The sequence below is a fragment of the Numenius arquata genome, chromosome 6 (assembly GCF_964106895.1).
Source record: "Numenius arquata chromosome 6, bNumArq3.hap1.1, whole genome shotgun sequence".
Classification (NCBI taxonomy): domain Eukaryota; kingdom Metazoa; phylum Chordata; class Aves; order Charadriiformes; family Scolopacidae; genus Numenius; species Numenius arquata.
In genome coordinates, this window is record NC_133581.1 from 17747175 (window position 1) to 17767144 (window position 19970).

General features: G+C 45.3%; 1 protein-coding gene across 1 annotated transcript in view; it reads right to left on the reverse strand.

Moving 5' to 3' along the window:
* Window positions 1-8199: 8199 nt before the first annotated feature.
* Window positions 8200-19970, reverse strand: part of TMEM86A (transmembrane protein 86A) — a 29053-nt gene continuing 17282 nt past the window's right edge. Inside the window, exons 4-5 of the mRNA XM_074148746.1 lie at window positions 12918-13182; window positions 8200-8627 (exon numbers count right to left, since the gene is read on the reverse strand). Coding sequence (XP_074004847.1) covers window positions 8200-8627; window positions 12918-13182 — 693 coding nt within the window. The remainder of the gene's footprint in view (window positions 8628-12917; window positions 13183-19970) is intronic.

The following is a 19970-nucleotide window of genomic DNA, read 5'->3' on the forward strand; positions in this document are numbered from 1 at the left end:
TTAGTGGAACTAGCTCTGCCTGGTCCAGCATGCAGAACAGCATTGCTGTGACTGTGTAGTTTGTCTTTGTGTGGCTCAAAATGCAACTGCCCTTGGCTTCTGTAATGGTCGGTTAAACCAGGTGGCAGAGTGGGGCTTCTGCTCAGTAGGGATGCTTCTGATGTTTCCATCTTCCTCTCTCAAAGTGGTTTCAGACAGCAGGGTGCATGTTAAAGGTGGTATTTCTAATACCATCTGCTAATGTGTCTTAATGGTAATAAAAGGAGCCAAAGATTGCAGTTCTCTCTTCTATATATCAGTTTGCTTCCACACTGGTCCTGTTTCTGAGTTCAAGAGGAGACTTGGGTTCTGTCTCTGTGTCCCCAGATAGCCCAGCAGGACCTCCATGATGATCTAGGCTTCATTATGTCAGATTGTATATAAACATAGAGTAAGCAAGGTATCTGAAGTACTTAAATCCTTTCAATACCAAGAAAGTAAATACAGTCTGCAGCTTTGCAAATGAGGGAGTCACTTTGTGAAAGAGCTGGCTGTAGAAGGTAAAACTTGAGATCCAGAAATGTCCAGAACTTCACTACTGGTGACCAAGACTAGATAGGGAATTACAGAATATCTGAACCACTGAAGGATCAACAGATTGACAGATAGATAAATACGCACATATATACATTGGTGCTGGTTCTTTTAATTTAGAGTGAATACTTCCAGGAGCCAGCTGCTGGAATAAAAGCATAGCAGTGGCCAGCCAGACATATGCTCAGTCTGAGAATATTTTGCTACCTCTGTTCCATCTGGAGCTAGGAAGGATGAGTGAGGAAACAGGATGCGCCTTGCAGCAGGCCTCTAGGTTTTTGAAACTGATTGTAAAAGGCCAAATTAAAGAGGAAAGAAGCACCCACTCTTGCCTGCCATTAACCCCTTTAGGCTGCTTTGAAAAGAATTTGGTATTAATTCTGCCCACTACTGATTCACTCTCAGGAACCACTCCACTTCAGAAGGGGAGTATGAAGAAGTCTCTGTTAAGTCTGTGGGCAGATCCATTTGATGGATTGAGAGGAGTTATACACTCTGTGTTTCTATGCTATAAATCCTTGAAACCTGTTTCACTGGTGACAGATGGCCTGGTTCAGGATTGATAAAACCAGATGTCTGTGCCACTGCATCAAACAGCTGAAGAAACTGGCATCAGATCCCCAACCAGAGAAAAATGTCCATACTATCCTACTTTTTCATCCTGGAAATTTTGCTGGAGCCAGAGGGAAGAGAGACTTGGCCGTTTGTCTGGGATTTCTGGGTAGCGAGCAGCCTTCCCAGAGCAATCCTTTGCAGCAAGTTGCCTTCTCCCTTGGAAGTGTGAACAAACCGCTGTTGTATGCAGCACTGGCTGTAGCAGCAAGAGGCAAGTGTGCTTCAGGGCTCTGCATCCCAGGGCACCCGGGATGCGTTGTGACACAAACCCAGGTGCCATTGTCCCAGTGGTGCCTCGTTGGTTTGTGTTGGTTGTGCTCTGCGGGGCTGTGGCTGTCTTTCAGGGTTCCCCAGGCAGGAACACTACAGCCGGCTGTGACAGTGTCAGTCAGCTTTAGTGGGGCACTGGCTAGCCCCAGGGCAGAGCCACAGGACCGATGGGCCTAACAGTGGCAGAAGACTGCCTGGCACAGAGGTTCAGTTGGCTACATACTGCACGCTGAAATTGTCACAGAAACAGAAAATGAGCAAAGAGGCATTGTATCTGCACAGTAAAAATACCCAGTAAATTAATATTTTTAATTGCTGTTACACACAGAAGAAATGAGAAAAAAAAATACATTCCAAACAAAGAATTAAAATAGTAAAATCAGCATAAAAATGTGTTAAGAAAAGATCCCAGATCAGGTGGCTGTACTGCACGTGGTGACCTTTACAATCACGGTAAAGGAAGTAAGTGCTAGAGACTTTCAGACGTGGCAAAATGCTTGACTAGGAGAGAGAGCAGCTGCTTCAGTCACATCTATCAGTGCACTCTGCCTGGAATGCGTGGGAGAGGGGCTGGAGCGAGAGGCTCACATGGGTACAAGACGTGGAGATTAGTGTTCAGGACAGACCAGCCAGTCTACAGCCTCAGCCAGGCAAACTACCACTTACCCAATGGCATTTGCTTTTTCCTTCCTTGCTTTTTTGTTTGTTTTCTAGTTTTTGGAGTTTTATTTAACAAAGCATCAGGTTCTGCTGGCCTGATCCTACCAGCACTGAGGCATGGAGCAAGCCTCTCCGGGTGAACTGGGAGCAAGGCTTGGTCCAGCAGGAACCTGCACAAGCAAGAGCTAGATTCATGTGTTTGTACTGATTCAGCACCGTCGCCCAAGGGGCTGGCTTTGGTTTCTTGCTTTTTATCTGTCAGGAAAAGGTTTCTTTTTTTTCCTGATACTCTCTCCACCTTTTGACTGATCTGAATTGGTCCAGTCGTTCTTCCACTGCAGTCTTGGTGGCTCAGTCCCTGCATCCCTTTTATATGAGACTGGCCTTGTGCTTCAGCCTCACTGTGGAGCCATCACACCACTCCAGTAGCTCATCCTACAGCAGCATAGTGTCACCACAGAAACAATACAAGCCACAGAAGTTTTGGCATTCCTGCCAACTGGCCACCTTTTTCATTTGTAGAGTTGTATATTTTTATTCTTTACAATAAGAGCAAAAATAAAATAACATTAAGAAAATTTCCTCAAAACTAAGAAAATGAAAACCCATCAAACATTTTAAAGAAACCACAAAAATTTGCATTGTGTTTGCTTTTGAGTTCATATTAAGATAAGATTTTACTGCAGCTGCTTCAAAATCATGGTCCGTTTCACATGTGCACAGCTCACGTTCTGTGGTGTGTAATTCCTTGCCTTCATTTGTTTGTGCAGCAGCTAGTGCTACCAGAAAGTCGTTTCTAGCTGTGGTCCATATTTTAAATCAGTGAACAGTGACATTTTTATACTAGTTGAGAACATGGTGATAGTTTAGAGCTGTATTTCTAGATCAACTTTTTTTCTGGGCCCTAGGACTAGTGGTACCAGCACTTCCATCACTACAGAACCTGCTATTTCTTTGACTCAGGAAAGCACAAAGCAATTCAATAAGTATGGACCAACCTTATTGATTCCATCAAGGCCTTCCCTCTCTGCTGATTTTAAAGCCAGTAAAACTTACAATCACAGAAATTAAAGATCCCTTTGCAAGTTGTCCCATGAAACCTAGCTGACCTTCTGCAGAATGAAGGTTGAACAGAATGCCTTCGTTTTCTCTTCCAGTCTTTTCAACAGTCATGGCAGACTGACAGCACTGTGTTTTGGCTGGATTAGATTTATTCTAGCTAACAGTCAGACTGAAAAATTTGGATGCAAGGTTCACATCGAAGAATTTGGTTGAGGCTTTTAGAAGAACTAAAAACCATTTGCAAAACTGAAATTAGAGTTCAGACTTCTAAGCTAAGTCCTCTTCAGAGTTTAAGTGTAGCTGAGCCCATCCTGTTAACCAGTATGAATAAATATTTTGCATTTGCTTTCCATCTGATGCAAATTGAAAAGGCAGTCACACATTCACATGCTTTAAGGGAAGTCCTGCAGATCCCTAAGAGCATTTTTAACACTAAGGTAGGGTAATACGTGGGAATTATATAGCACTTTACATCTTCGAAGTGCTGTATGAGCATTAATCCTCACAGCATCCTTGTGAGGTAGGTAAGTGCTAATATCCCCTTTTTAGAAATGGGGTGAGGGCCTGGTCCTCTGCTGTTATAATTTGGCATAGCACTGGCCCTCAGACACTTGTGCTTTTTTATACCAGATGAGGACTTGGCCCCGGAAAATTTAAGTGACTTACCCAAGGCCACAAAAGGAGCAAGCATGGGTAAAAGGCAGAAGTACCCAGGACTTCTGTCATGAGAAGTCAGCAACTTCCCATCCTCTTCCAAGAACACGGTTATGATGCCTCTGCTTAAAAGAGCCCCTGTCTGTATCCAGAAATGAAGCAAAGAGAAAGAGGCACCTGCCACCAAGCTTTACAGTTGCTGTTTGCTTTGATCGGCTTTTTCCAGAACAGGTCCCAAAATTACCATGATAGCAAGCTGAAAACATACAGGTGTTAGTGTCAAACTATGGGACTGGAAAACTTTGAAGAGCTGCTAAAAAATTCTGCAAAGTTTGTCCTAGGAATTTTATGTGCTTGTATGAAAATATGTCAATTACCTCGACTGATTACAACATGAAACCTTCACCAATCTAGAAGCTAGCCATGTTAGAGTAATTCTTAAAACCAATTGGTCTTACAGTTGCCTCAGTATGGAGAAGTAAGAAGCCAGGTATTAAGCGTGAATACAATTTTCTTGGTAGAGTAGGAGTAAAGCTATTAAAATCTCTGGCTTTGTTCTTCTCAACCCGCCATTTCTGTACTAGCTTCACCCTGCCGACATCAGTGTGACTGGCACAGCCCAGAAGCATTAATAGCATTTAAAAACCAGTTGCAATTAGAATTGCTGGTTTGACTTCCTTGAGAGTTCTGTGTGAGGAGAATCTATCTACAGAAAGAAATATAAGGATGAAATAAATGTGCTACATGGTTTATATGTCCAAATAAGGAGCCAAAGGATCTCCAAAAAGGTGATAACTACAGAAAGGAAAGAGAGCAAAAGTAATCAGACCATGTGTGTAACCTCAAGTGACAATAGATGGGAATTGCAGAGGGGTGTTTGAATACAGCAGTGTGAACAGAAAACATCTGTACTTAGCAAGCAAAGGAGCTGATGCTGCTGGGGCCAGGCACACTACATTCTCTCTGTAATGTCCCTGGGCCAAAGACTGGGTTCTTCTCAAAGACTGTACCCCTGAAAAGGTGAAGAATGGATCAAACCTCACAGTTTTACAGTGCAAAGAGACAAAAAGAAGGTCCACAAAGGCAGTGCCTCAGACAGTAGTGTAATTCCCACTTCCTGTTTGCTCCCTTTCAAAGTGAAGATTGCCCTCGCTGGGGTTGAGGGAACAGTTTTAATCCCAGGAAAAGATATTTAACAGACTGTCAGCAACTGCTTAATGTTTCTCAGTGTTTATGAAACTCAGAATTGTGTCAAATTCCCAGCTGGTTTCTTCCCAGCAGGAAAGAGCCTTCAGGAAAATGGTCTCATTCAAGTAATATGGATTAAAAGGAGGAATGCAGAGCAGGAGAGAGATTGAGAGCCTTCACTGGCGAACCGCTGAGCCAGCCAGGACTCTCCCTGACTTTGTATGCTGAGGGTTCTGCCTCATGTTCCTGGGAAAGCTGAAGCCATTGCAGCACTGGGATGGAGCCAGCATGGCTGGCTAGGACGCTTTCCAGCCAAGCCCGCTCCAGGTAAGGGGACAGTGAGTGAACAACAGCCCACTTGGGCTGCACATGTTTCTGATGTCCCAGCTACAGCTATCCAGCGACCTCTGCCACTAGAAACTGCACCTCTGATGGCCAGTGGGGAAGGCCAGGCCTCCTAATAACACTTAAAAGATCCTTTTCTGCAAATATTCAGTGGCTGATGGTGGAGCAGGATAACAAAGCAAGCCACGATGAAAAAGTACACAGAAAATCAACTCAGCTATCTTCAGGACATTGAAGACTACTCATTTCTAGAGGGGAAGAAAAAGATAATCAAAATTCTAACTTCTAAATAAAGGTTACTTTATCACATGCATTTTCCTCAAAGCAAAGGAAAGCTCAGGGTGCAAGGGGCTCCTCTGAAGAACTGCCAACTAAGGATCGAGTGCATTGGACTGATTCCATGACAAGGAACTGTAAACCAGACTGAAATGTGCTGTTTGCTGACATGCTGGGAGGACGATGGGGTTCACCCCAAACGCTTAGATTTCCTTTTAGCTGGGTCAGTCTGTTGCAGGAAGACGTTTGTAAAAAGTCAAGCTGAGTAACAGCAGGTGACATCTACAGAGAGCTACACTGCAGGGTTCAAGCTGTGGCCAGGAGATAAGCAATGCTGATGAATTAAGATGTTTTATGGCTTTAAATTCCCTCAGCAGTTTACTCCAGACAGGCCCCGGTGTGCCAGTGAATGAATGCTGACAATATTACACAACAGCATTAAAGGGAAGAGATTACATGGGGCTGTGCTATTTACAATGCTTTCCCTCTCAATAATGCAGCTGACCTTTCTGATCTCTGTCTGAAAAGCAGCAGATGACTCCACAGGGTCAGGATGGTTAACCTAGATTTTCGTAATACTGGCTGCATTTGCACTAATCCAGAAGTCATGGGGAGGCAATGCCTATTCCACACTCCATCCCACCACACAGGGCTGGGGAGGAGCAAGAGATCCACTTAACACCTCTCAACACCAAGGGAAAAGCTAGTGGGGTTGGTAGCCTCAGCTGCCCCCTGACCCTGCTGCACTCCTCGCAAAGAGGAATTCCTTCTTTGCTGATTGTGCCAGGGACTCGTTGCCAGGCTTTCGCCTGGAATGGTCTGGGCATGCTAGGTATGGAGACTGTGGTGATTTTCAGCCCACAAAGCTGTTCTGGAGGGCTGCCCCTACTGTTCGCTCTGCCCCTGGGATCCTGTGCAAGGGGCTGTTGGGGCACGCGTGGATTTGAGTCATGCAGTCTGTTTTGGTTGTCCTCATTTGGATGCAGGTTTGAAGAGGTGCAGAAACCTTCGGCAAGCTTCCTTTGCACACCTGAGTGCACTCATGTCTTAAAACAAGCCATTGGGGGAGCGTCTCAGTTCATGGGAGCGGACATAGGACAGACAGAAGGAAGAAGCACATTCAAGATAGTTTCAAACAGAAACAGAGCTTGCTGTTAAATATCCTAAATAAGAGGGAAAAATATACATATGATCACAAATGAACTTGGATAAAAATCAGGGCAACCTCTACCTATATCTTTTTAAGAGTGTCTGAAGTCAGAAGTAATCTTGTTTCAGCAGAGTGGCAGATAAACCAACCAAAGAATTTGGATCAGAATTAAACAGGCTTTCCCAGTCCTGATGGCTCTCACATTCTGACTGCGTCCATGTGAGTTCGAGAAGGAAGCGGCAGGCACTTCGAGCGTACAGGACAATGCTTTTCAGGAATCTCTGCTGAAAAGGAGCTTTCCAAAAACAAGTGATGCAAAGCTGATGGTTTACCACCAGCTGGCAAAACACAAGAACAATCTACATCAAAGTGGTCTTGACCACAGGAAATGCTCACACAAAGATTTCAGAGATGCTGCAAGCAGCAGTACTGTAATGGTTAATGAGTACATGAATATTATTTGTTAGGGTACTGAGGAAGAAAGGCATAAAGGTTAGATTCCGGTCTGCTGTACTGAGTACATCTAGGACATACATTGGTAAGACACATGCTCAAAGTCCTGCTGTAAAAATCAAAGTTCCTCATGTGCCCATTACATGTCAGCTGTCACTGGTGGCTACAGATGCCGTGTAACAGCACACGAATGGCAGGGGAGAATGCACTGGCCTGGTACCCAGATGTCCCTGAAATCCCACCAAACTCCTAGTTCTGCCACATGTAGGGACTTATAGACCTGCCCTGGAGTAGTGATCAGCCGCGATCAAAGCACACAGCTCTGCATGGCAGCACACCTCTTACTCTGTGCTTGGTGTTTTGCATTCGTTCTGGTTCTGCCGGGGGCTGCCCCACATGCTGTCGCTGACTCCAAAGCTCAGCCCTCATCTGGATTTGCTGTTTTTACTCTATCTCCAGGCTTCCTTTCAGCAGAGGCAATCGCTCCAGTTAGTGTACTAAGTTTGTAATGCACAAAAAGAGATAAACATGGGTTAAATTCATTTTTACCTATGACTTTAGCAGATATCTGTGCCTGTCTGCCTACTATTCAAAGCAAGTCTTCTAGCACAGTGCATGGCCAAACCTCCTTTCCATCAGCCTTCCTCTTCCCAGACATTCAGCATCAGTTTCAAGACTAACAAGTAAAATGCAGTAGTACAGCACTTCCAAGGAGGAAAAGTTGAATGAGTAGCTACTGCAGGGACAGTCTAAGCTTTCTGATGTGGACTCCACACTGAAGTAAGCTGTATTCAGAGAAAGCCATTGAAAAAAAAGCCCCAAAGGTAATGCTTCAAAGAAGCAAAATCAACATCACCAATGTGCCTAGAGAAATGGAGATCTCTCTCAGGGGTGAATGCAGCTACAGCACCTGAGATATAATCCGCATTGTTCACAGACTATTGGCACTCCACCTAGCTCCTCTTTCTGGAGTCCTCTTCATCTCTGCTCTCTACAGCTGACAGTGCAATAAGCATTTGGGCTGCATAGTAAGTAGCCATGATGATGAAGCGCGAGTAGGGCACAGGAAAGCAGAACTTGTTAAGTGCAATGGTCAGATCCGACACCATGAACAGCATTGCGCCAATGCAGGCCGAGAGCTTGGTCCATGTCCAGAGGTCGTTGCACAGCTGCACACCAGCGACTGCTCGCCAGCCCATGAAGCCAATCAAGGCGATGTATACAGCTACCAGGTAGGTGAATGGGCCTGAGAGGTAGGAGTACAGGAAGGCATAACAGGAACTGGAAACAAGGCCCATCAACAAGCCAGCTTTGAGGTCCAAAGGCTTCATGCCGAAGGCTGAAGAGTACAGGATGTGTGTGATGGCGAACATCAGCAGACCTGGAAAGAGGCATTGACATAACAAGTGTGACGTTTCATCAGTGACTGGCAGCTGGTAGCAGAAGAAAACACGTGGCTATACTGGGTTTTAAATATACCACAACAAGCACAGGCTTAGATGTCCTTGCACTGTTACAACCCTTAACACTTTTAGTGGGAACCATACTGATCAGCTGGGACCATTTTAATATGGAAATCTGTGCATAGGAGATCAGCCTTAGCACCAAGCTCCTGCCCCAAGAAAAAACCCCAGCACATCTACAGCTGCAGCCCAGTACAACTCTTGTGATGCAAGTCTTTCTGCTGAGGGGCCAGGTGAACTAAGCTGCTGCAGAAGGAACACAGCTTGTTTTTCAGATGGTTCCTCCTTCCCTGCTTTGGACAGAAGGGTGGGGTCAAGGCAGACCAAAGATCATCCCCTGTAACTATCCAAAGTGTTGTGCTCATAGGTCACGTGAGGAACAGGAAGGCTGGAATCAGAGCAGTGTAGAAACAAAATGTGAAAAAAGGTACCGATCCCTCCGAACCCAGACATAAAGCCTGACCGTATTTAGCCAGAAACCCAAAGGCACTTGGGGACTAAATCTGGCTTCTACTCCATCTCTGCCCATAGCTAGGAGAAACCTAAGTTGGAAGGAAGCAGCTGGCATATTTCAGGAACTGCACCAATGTGATGTGCCAACAATTTTATGGCTATTTGCAGGATTCAGATGAACCTTAGCTGGAATCAATCAGTGAAAATAAAATGCCGGCTTCCCTTTGAAGTGCAACACCCCTGAGAAATGCCAGATGTGGGTGTTGGAAGGTACTGCCCATAAGTTATTCACTTGCCACTAATCCATTTGACAAAAAAATGTCACAATGTGTTGGTACAGCTGCTGACTAGTAGTTGTCATGCCAATTGTAGATAATGGGCCCCAAACTGAGTCCAGTTCCTCTGGCCCTCTGGTTCCCAGATCCACACACGGTGCAGCTGCAGGCTGTCCCACTTTATCTTGGCAAGGTTATTAGAGTAGCTGGAAGTTTTCATGCAGCTCGAAAGCGTGAAATGGAGAAAAGGATCTGGGAAGCTGAGTCCTCCAGCAGGACACTTGTTTACATTTAAAGCGTGATGCTGTGGTGTAAAGGACAGTCACTAAAACCTGCTGCTGGCAAACATTTCTTCATCCTAATACTCTTGTGTTGGGGCAGCTCAAAGAAGGGGAAGTGTCTCCCTGCCTTTGAAGAGGACCAGACTGGACATCCACTGAAAGCTCAGCCATGGTGGGATGAGAGAGGAACCCACAGGAGGGAGGGGGCTAGTGGGGATCTGGTCTGCAGGGTGAAGCTGAAGAAAATGGTCAGTGTGAAGGGGAACAAAGAGACATGCAAAGAAAGGAAACAAGAAGTTGATATTTCACAGAGCTATCATTGGGCAAAGCGCTGAGGAAACTGAGGAGGGATTTAGGACAAGAGCTGTTCATAGCGCAGGAAAGGTTAGAGCCCAGGGGGCGGTAAGGAGAAGAAGGTTACTTCACCCTAGCAGTGAGGAGTGTTTTTTCCTTCAATGGCATTATAGGGAGAGTTCTGGGATGGGGAACTGAAGAATGTGTTGTCCTTCATGCAGGCAGCTGGAAACGGGGAGGAGAGGATGTGGCAGCCAAGCAGAAGCCCAGAAAGGCAGGAGGAGTTTTGTGACATGTGGTGAGGCTGGTCACAAACAAGAGAGTCAGCTCCCAGGTTTGCTCATTCAATGCCCGCAAATCAAGCCAGGAACTGGGGAAACCTGTGACAGCTGCACAGGGAGGGGGGTGCATTTCTCTTGCATTTCTCTTGCATTTCTTTTGCATTTCTCAGCCTTTGGCTCAGCCCTCCCAACCGCATCAGGCGGATCAGCCCTTCTCTTCTCTGTCCACTTCCTTCCCCCTCCATGCCCCTGGAGTTTCCCCTCAGGGTGGCAGTAAGTCATTTTTGTTAGTCCCTGTCTTCTTCACCAAATGCATAAATTGTTTCTAAGTGCCTCCTATCAAAGAAGGTGGATGTTCACACTGTAAAGGATCTTCTACGTGCAGTAAGATACTAGACAGAAATTAGCATATTATTAGTGGACCAAAACAGCAAAAATGAAAAAAAGTCAAGTGTGCCAGCAGTAGGTTCCCAGGCTCTCACTCCCCTATAAAGTAATGAACAAATGACCTTTTATAAACTCATTGTCTCAAAAGCTATTCAAATCAGCTCAGTTGCCAACCCTTTTTTTTCAGCCTGAAAGACATAGAAATTGAACAGAAAGTACATTTTTATCTAGTATTTCCTCTTATTCTCCTGAAATTTCAAATTCCCACAAACAATGATGTCAAAAGGTTGAATATTGTCAGTGGTCAACAACAGCAGCCTGCTAAGTTTTAAATAGGAGAAAATACGTTTTGCAGGAGAGGTGAAGGATGAAGTGGGGTCGTGCACTTTATTTGCTAACAAATAACAATAACTGAAATGCAAATGTTAACACCTCACTATGGAAGATGGTAGCTTGGATTAGCATGGACTGAGGCAGGCAGGAGACAGCCAGGATGAAGGCTGAGATTTTCAAAATGCTCCAAGAGAGCTTTTCTTCTCCTTAAGAAGAAAAATGTGTCTAAACCCACAAAGCAGCACTTCTCAGTTGTGAGACTAGGGTCGAAAATCCAATTTATTTGCAGATTAAAACACATTAACCAGACACTGAGTTCATGTGACTGGTTGACCCATCTCTAGCGCTCAGTTGGAAAGGAAACTGGGAGATATCCCAGCTACAGAGATATCCCAGATATCTCTCCCAGAATGGAGAAGCTTGGAACAGCCCATGTACAAAAACAGTCATGGTGAGAATTAGGCCTTGAATGTTTTCAAGCCACAGCTCAAGGAGCAACTCCAGGAGGCAAAACAGAAGCACAAGCAGGGTGGCTGAGGTGACCTGCACTGAGGTGGGTACCCCTGTTAGGATGAGGTCCATTGGTGGGAATGCCAACACTCAGCACAGAGGTGATGGCACCCCAAGAGAAGGCTGGAGCTCCTCAGCAACATGCCCGAGGTTCAGCCAGATAGATCCAATCCTCAGGGCCTAATCTAAACCCCACCAAAACCAGTAAATATTTTTACATGAACTTTTAATCAGATTGGGATAAACCCTTGCGAAGCAGGATTAAAACTAGATTCAGACTATTTGGCCTTTCATATCTGGCATTGCACACACTTCCCTCTCATAAAGAAAAAGCTTGTGGGAATCACAGAATAAATCTAAATACTGACCTCATGAGAGGGGGAAAAAATAAGCCTTTGACTTTCAGAGCTGACAACAGCACAAGTCAGAAAGTTCCCTCCTCTCGTCACATTTTCCAGTGGGACAGTCTCAGCAGCCAGTTAATGGTGGGTGTTAAGTGAGATCCCTGTGCCGGTTAAATTAACTTCGGAAACCCCACCGGTCAGTTTAGTGAAGGACTCAACTGCTGCTGATTTCTTGTGACAGTCCGAGGCCAGGGAGAGCGTCGCTGCAGGCAGGTTCAACATGGTTTTAAATTATTAATCTAAATCATTATGTTCTAGTCTGCAAACTCACAAAATAAAACAAGCTTGTTTTGCTCAGAGAGATGTGGATCTTGTAGAGAAGACAGGCCATTGTGGTAAGGTTTGTCCTTGATTCCCCATAATTTACAGGTCTTGCAAAACAGACATGTCTTGTACAACAGGCTGCATGATTCATACTGATGAACCTGCAATTAGGACAAGATTCCTGATGCTTTGGTTTCTAGCATCCACTTAAACACCTCCCCCAGGCTACAGCCTTGTCTGTCAAAACATAAGGGTCCTCTCCACCTGCTCTTCACTGAGGGCCTTTGCACCATGTGTCCTATTTCTGATCCTTGTAGCACAGGGTTGACAGATCTCCCTGCGGAGAGACAGAAGGTAGATTCTTCCTGTAGCTTCATGAGAGCTGCCAAGTACCATGAGCATTTCCTTTTCTTCCCCAGGGATTCTGCCCATGCCACCTTCCCAGCTCCAACCAGCTGAGATGATGTGACCACGTGCCAGGAAACCAAATCTGCCCCAACCTCTCTAACCTCAAGAGAAGCTCAAGAGAAGGACTCATCCGTGGTGTGACTTCCATGGTGACTTCTAACCACAATGGATTTTAGTCAAGGGATGAGTGTTTCCCACTACCCAAGGGCTTAAGCTGTACATGAATAAACAAAACATGTGGCCCAGCAACTCATTACTAAATAAAGAGGGTAACAGCTGGACACTGTGGCATCCCTTTAGGACTGACGCCACACTCACCATGAATGAAGTAGCCCTGTTCCTGCCAGATGAGAAAGGCATCTCCCACTGCCGAGAATATGAGTCCCGCTAGGATGCGGCTGGCGCTGCGGTGTGACACTAAGAAGTTAATTCCGTGAGCCAGAAGGAATACCCACAGGCAGAAGATGGGCAGACATTTGATGAGGGCACTGAACCAGGAGGGGCTGGAAGTTGGCAGCCAGAGGACAAAATAGACACAAGTGGCTTTAAAGAAGGGCACCAGTTTGGGGCCTTCACTCTTCACCTAAAAGAAACAAACATTAAAAAAAAAGATAAATTAATAGGATCATCAGAAGCATCAGTGGAATAAACTGCTAACAGCACTGTCTCCTTCCTTTTGAAAGCTGATCTTTCATGCATACTGTCAGCTAGCAGCTTTTCTACCCTGAGAAAGGCTGGTTGAACTTGACCATGATCCTCAGCCTAGACCTTGGTGATCCTCTCTGCTGAAAACCCTTCTGGGCTAGCAGGAGAGGTTTTGGGTGGTGGAGGTGGAGGAAGTATTAGATACATTTTCTCTTTATATGTTCTACTGAAAACATTTATGCCATCAGTCAAACTCCTCTGAGGGTTCTTGCCAGCTGTCTTATGTTTAGACTAACCACTTTTATACACCTCCTTTCCTGCACTCCCCAGGAATATCACAGCAGCAAACAAGCTCTCGTTTAGCTAGTTGCAGAACACCCTAAGGATATAACCTCTCTTCTAACCCATTCTCTCTCCTGCCAGGTAGCCTCATGCCTGGAGCTTGCTGTTGGCCATCACCACATGACTTCAAAACCCATCACATCAACCTCACAGGTGAGGGTGTAATTTCCTCAGCTGACTAATATCAACATTAATCACGTGTTGCTTTGTTCTAGCATTACACTAATAATACACTTCCCATATTGCATGAAACGTTTTGACTCAGGGCTTTACTGTGTAAATCCAGACACAAAAATGCAGCATGAGCACTAGGCTACTCATAACAAAGCCACAGCGGAGACAGGGCGCAGAGCTACAGACTCCACAAGCTGGGACTGCTCTTAATACACACTCAGCTGAGACCACTCTGGACAGCGGTAAGATACATATAGTGTTCACCTGCCCTCCTCTGGATACTTCTGCATTTTAGTGCAGGTGGGGACAACCCCGCATGAGAAAAAAAGCTATGACTTTGTTTTCTCCTGGAGTGAGCTGAGGGTCAAAACAAGCAGCAAAGGAAGAGACTGACTGCTTCACGTGCCTGCCTGAGCTATGTCCTGGTGTCTTTTAGGAGACCTGTTTCCTCCTGCAGCTAAAGCAGTGCAACCTCCAGAGCTCCTCTGCAAGCAGGGGTTCACTCTCAATCTTCTCATTTCTTTGGTCAAGCAACATTTAGTTGTTCAGTATCACAACTTCCCAGTACTCATGGCCAAAGCACACATAGGTCTTATGCACCAGAGGAGGGCAGAGGGGAAAATTTAGAGGCATTGGAGCTGGGTTCACACTGCAAAGTCCATCAAAATCTGAACATCCATGTATGACATTCTGGGGTTGCTTATCTCATGCAAGGAGCCTATGCTTGAAAAACCTGCAAAAGAAACATTGGGGTTTTTTTCCAAATCACTTGGCCCTATTTCTGCTTCCTGCATCATGGGACGTTGCCATGACACAAAACCAGTGTCTGTCTTCCTTTGATGCAATGTGCCTTGGTGCAGATACCTAGAATAGCTGAAGACCGTACAGCAAATATCTCCATGCTTACAGTACTCAGTTAATAAAACCTAAACTCATCAAAATTCAGGAACTTTTATAGACACAAGCAAAGGGAGTCAGGTGAAGCTGGGAGACAGAGGCAGAGGCAGTGGAGGGCATCTTCACATACAGTGTATAATAAGGGAATGCAATCTCTGAAGCAGCAAGACCATAAATAAAGGGCATCCCAAGAAGACAGTGCTTTCAAAATTGTTCTCACATCTGATGGAAATTTCCCCAGCGTATCAGCAGTTTCTTAGCAGTAAGGTATTTCATTATTCCTGTATACATTATTCATAGGCTATTGCCAACACAATTTTTAAACACTCCATTAAACAACCAGGCTACACAATTCACTCGCAAAAGGACATCAGCGAGCCGTTAACTTTCTTGTATTACATAGGGAGCCTGTCATGAGTCCTCTACTTAGGTTGTCTAAATTAATCACCATTTACCACTTCTTGTCTATATTCCTTGGGAGAATTCTAGCAGTCAATAACAAATGAACTTGAAATAAAAGTCATAAAAGCCCACGTAGTCTCATAGCACCAGGGGTGCCTGGAAACTATCAAGCATCTTAGGGGGAAGAGTAGAGCCAAACTTCACCCTCCTTCAGACCCAGCACCTTGCCCTTCCAAAGTGACATATCAGGCTCAGACTATCCAAAGCCATTGCCCAGCTCCAACTCTGCCTCCTCCCTTTCTGATTCTCTTTTATTAAAAATTTAGTTGATCACATTCATCCTTTCACAGTTGCAGGCAACAGATGGCAGTGCTTCTGGAAGGGTTTCTTCCTCTTCCACACCAATTGTGGAGGATCCCCACCACGCCGTAACAAGCCTGAGATCTTCAGCATGGAAAACTAACAACCTCCAGAGCTACAAAGTGGAAAAGAATTTGCAGCATCAACAGTGCTCCAGTTGCCTGTCACAGTCTGAGCTAAGGTAGGTGGTTTTGTACCTCTGAAGACAAAAGTTTATGCTGAAAGACATAGTTCAAGTTCAGCCTTGCTTGCAACACATCACAGAGGCAATGTTAGAAGCATACAGGAGTATATTTGGGTTAATAAACACAGGAAGTTTTATTTAATACCTCATATAAAAACACCTGCTAGGAGCAGTTACCATTACAGTCACAGCTTGTCCTCCCTTGTGTGCATGCATGATGAGACAGGTTTTAATTACACTTGTCATTTTCCCCAGGAACCTTGCCTTACTGAATACGAGATAGGCACTTGTGCAGAAAAATTATGTTTGCTTGGTAAACTTAAAATTACCATTTCTTAATATTTAAATGTGAATTTTCCAAGCCCAGCCAGCATTATTTCCACCCTAATAATTAAGGAATTTTTAAGGCATAAGGAGTCAGATTCCAATATCAGTTACTTACCTATAACCCTGGAATTTACAGTGTTATGGAGTCCTCATATAAGAATAACCTCTATATCTAGAAGGACTACAGGCTTCTCATCATTAACGCTTTATTCCTTTAAACTTTTTCTACAAGTATACTTAAAATGGGTGCTTTCCAAACACACCCTTGCCCATTACTGAATGCTGCAGCTCAGTGGAGCCCCTGTTATGCCTTTGACCAAAATGAGCGCCCCATGAGGGACACCACTTGCTAAGACAGAAGTACCTGTGCAGCTCAGGGCTGGGCAGCACATCTTGCTGGGATGGTGTGGCACTGGAAATACTTGAGAGGAGTCTCCTAAGAAAAACGGAGGCAACCATAGGGTGAGGCTGGGGGATTGCCTTCTGTTTGGACATGTGGTTGAGGCTTGGGAAGAGGTGATGGGGCAACTTGCCACCTGGAGGACAAGTCAAGGCTGGTATTGGGAAACTGTGTACTAACATGAGTGGAGGCTGTGGCTTGAGGAAATCCAAGCATATAATCCATGACTGGACTTGCCTGTACCTCAGGGAAGGGAACATCATTATTTCTTGGCTGCACGGAAAAATTGCATCAAACCACCCATCTCCTTTGCACCTGTGTCTCAGAGATGGAATGTGAGACGGGGCTGTGCCATGATGTTTGAAAAGGAAGCACTTGATGCACATGGCAAGATCTTTTTGCTAATGCACATGATTGTCATGGCTTTAAACTGGGTTTTGCCATTTTGTTGCAAATTCTATTGTATATTTCTTCCCACTTCTTTCCTTCTGCCACTGCTAATTTACTCTGTGCTGAAATGCAGTACAGAAAACATCTTGAATACAATGACAAGGCAGTATTTCCACATTTTTAATTTGTAAACTGAGCATAATTTTGGACATTTTCTCAACTGCTATGACTACTAAGTTATCTAGAGTCTTTAAAAACGAGTTCAAATTGCTGTAAAGGCACCGTCTCTGTAACTGTGGAATTACAGTGAAAGTATCGTTTCTTAAATTACCTGTATCCAACTAAATCCAATTAAACCCTCCAAGACTTAGGCAGACTAGGAGCAAGTTGTGTCCTGGCTCTCACCAAGAAATTTTGGACCAAATCTCCGGAGGTCCCTTCCAACCTCAACCTTTCTGTGATTCTGTGATCTTCAAACAGAACACGGTATTGGCACATGCAGTGCTCTGGAGGCTCAGGGCATGGATATCCACCTCCCTGCCACAGATTCATAGGTTTAGAGTATCCCTTCTTGTTTTGTCTGTTCTCATTCCGCTCCAGTTTGAAACATTGCTCATTTCCTTGTTGCTGTTGTTCAACAGTGAACAGATGACACTATCACACAAGTATTCCAACCATGCTGTGATTTGGTGTTGGCGTAAGATGTCTTGAAAGGTTAGGCTACCCAATGAAGAAGCACAGTTACAGGAGAAGTGGCAGACCTGAAGAAGTAACTCTGAGTAATAAGGACTAACAGAAAGTTCCCAATGTGTCAAATACAAGATGTAGCACACAAAGATGACCAAAAGCTTCATCCAACAGGTCCTAAGCTATATCCTCAAATTAGTTATTGGTTACTCCCCAAGAGCCCGGGGTCTCTGCTGGATGATCTCTTCTTGCACCTCACCACTACGCAGCACTAGGAGATGCTCATGATTCATGCCTGTATAAAACAATATTCACTACAGGGTATGACCTGGGGAATATCTATGCTGCTCCTCAGCAGCACAGTTGGCCTGTTCTGACTGCTGCAGGCACATAACCAAGCCAAAAAATGTTGAGCTGGCTCCTCTACCCCAGAATAAGCTGCATCCACAGAGAAATGGCTACATTTGTAAGGCAGTGCTCTGATTTTCTTTAACATTTTAGAGTCAGTTGTCTGTATCTACATTACAAGTGGGATGAAGAAAATCCAGCTGCCACCAGGAGGGAGACACCTTGCGCCTGAGGTACAGAAGAATGTCAGAAGCTTGTTGCTTTGAAATGCTGAAGTTAGACAAAGTTCACTGTCCCTAAGCCTTGCACTGGACCCAGGAAACAACATGGAATATCAAATAATGCTCTTCTCTCCACAAGTCCCCTAAATCAGCCTGCACAGAAAATGAGTATATAGCCTCTTCCAGACACCAGCTGTGTGCCAACCTGCTGTGGGGATATGGCACACACCCATTGGGCTGTAAAATGCTGCTTTCCAGGAAAAGTGTTTTAAAAATAATACCCTAGCTATTCCACTGAGCAACACTTAAGCTTGACTGTGCGCCCTGGCCAAAAAAAGCTGGGCCGTTGTCCTCCACCCATCCCTCCTGGCTGGCCAAGTACCATTCTGTGTGCCCATGGCTGAGCTGTTTCTCCTGCCTTTTAGCATCTTGCATCATGGATCCTGCTTTCGTTCTGCCCTACTGTGACAATAGCTCTTACCCCCAGTTGTGCGCCGATAAATATTTTTGTGGCTTTTGTTGCCATGTATTATGCTGCCACTGCAAGCCCATGGCTTGTGTTTCTCATTCCCCAGAATATGTGGCTCTTCACAAGGCACTGATGATCCTCTGTGTGGTCTGAGTCACAGAGGAGAGCTGCTTCAGCCTGGGGATGGACCAAAGTTAGGATAAAGTATATGTATGTGCAACAGGCTCTCATCTACAGAGCAACAGGGAACCAACACAATTCCCCATCACGCTGAGCCTACGGAACACCCATCTTTGTCCTTAACCAAAATGAGTAGACCATAAGAAGAAGCCCGTGTGTGCACATATCCTAGCCAGAGGCAGCCGATTTTCCCCCAAATTCAACGACCCATCAGCTTTTGCTGAATGAAGGAGGAACGCAGCAGTGCTGGCCAATTCCTGGCCATGAACCCGCATGAGCTGACTGCAAAGCCACCATCCTCCTGGGTTTGCTTGCAGGTTCCCACCTTTTCTCAGATGGTGCAACATCAAGCCTTCTGAATGTATACACACTGAAACTGATATAAAAGAGGGAATTTTTAGGCAGGGGGGCAGATGAGTGTGTAATAGGATTCCGCTGTTTGGTACTCCAATTCACCATTTACATCTTCCCTATCTTTTTGGATGCAGGGGCCATCACAATGACGAGCCCTGGCATGGGCCCCTGCCTGGGCACAGCGCAAAGGCCCCAGCGGCCACTCTGGCTGCTCAGCTCTCCATCCCTCCTGGGTGGCTTGCAGAGGTGAGAGAGGAGGAGACAGATGAGATGTAAAGGGGCCAGCCAGTCAGTGCTTTTCACTCCCACAGGGTTGCTGAAATATTAGGGCTGGCTGGGACAGCCCCAACTGGTACACTCTGGTGAGTGTAGGTGAGTGCAAAGCACTTCACCTCCAACTCTGCTCTCCTGCAGGAGCAAACATGCTCTTGGGGGGGAACCAATTGCCTTTTGTCAAGGAAGGCACCGGCTCATACATGCCCCAAGTTGTTCCATAATAAAATTCTGAGAAAAAGTGCTTGTTTATGGAGGGTGGTGAAGTTACTGAACCAGCCAATCAACCTGCCTGAAATACTGTGTTGGTGCAACATATTTGTGCAATTAATAAGAGAGTTTATGTTTGTGTTGGAGGTGTCATGGGCCAGGCATCCAAGGCAGATGGCTCCCAAACAGGCTCCACATGCTTCAGGAAATTCAGGGTGATAGATAAACCCTCCTGCCCTCAAGCGGAGGCAAGACCATAGAGGGCCCATCTAAAATGGGCTTGTAAAATAGCTAATAAATCACCCAGAAGATGGTACATGATTTGCCTTTGGGAGAATGTGTGTGCTGATAATCCTCTGTCTCCACTATGCCATGCAATGAGTATTGCCAGGCCTTGTGGTACTTTATTGCAGCTACTGGCACTCCCCAGCACAACTCAGGGCCTCCAATTCTCCAGCAAGGATAGTGCAGTGAAACTCGGCTCATGCTCAGCTATCCAGCGAGACCT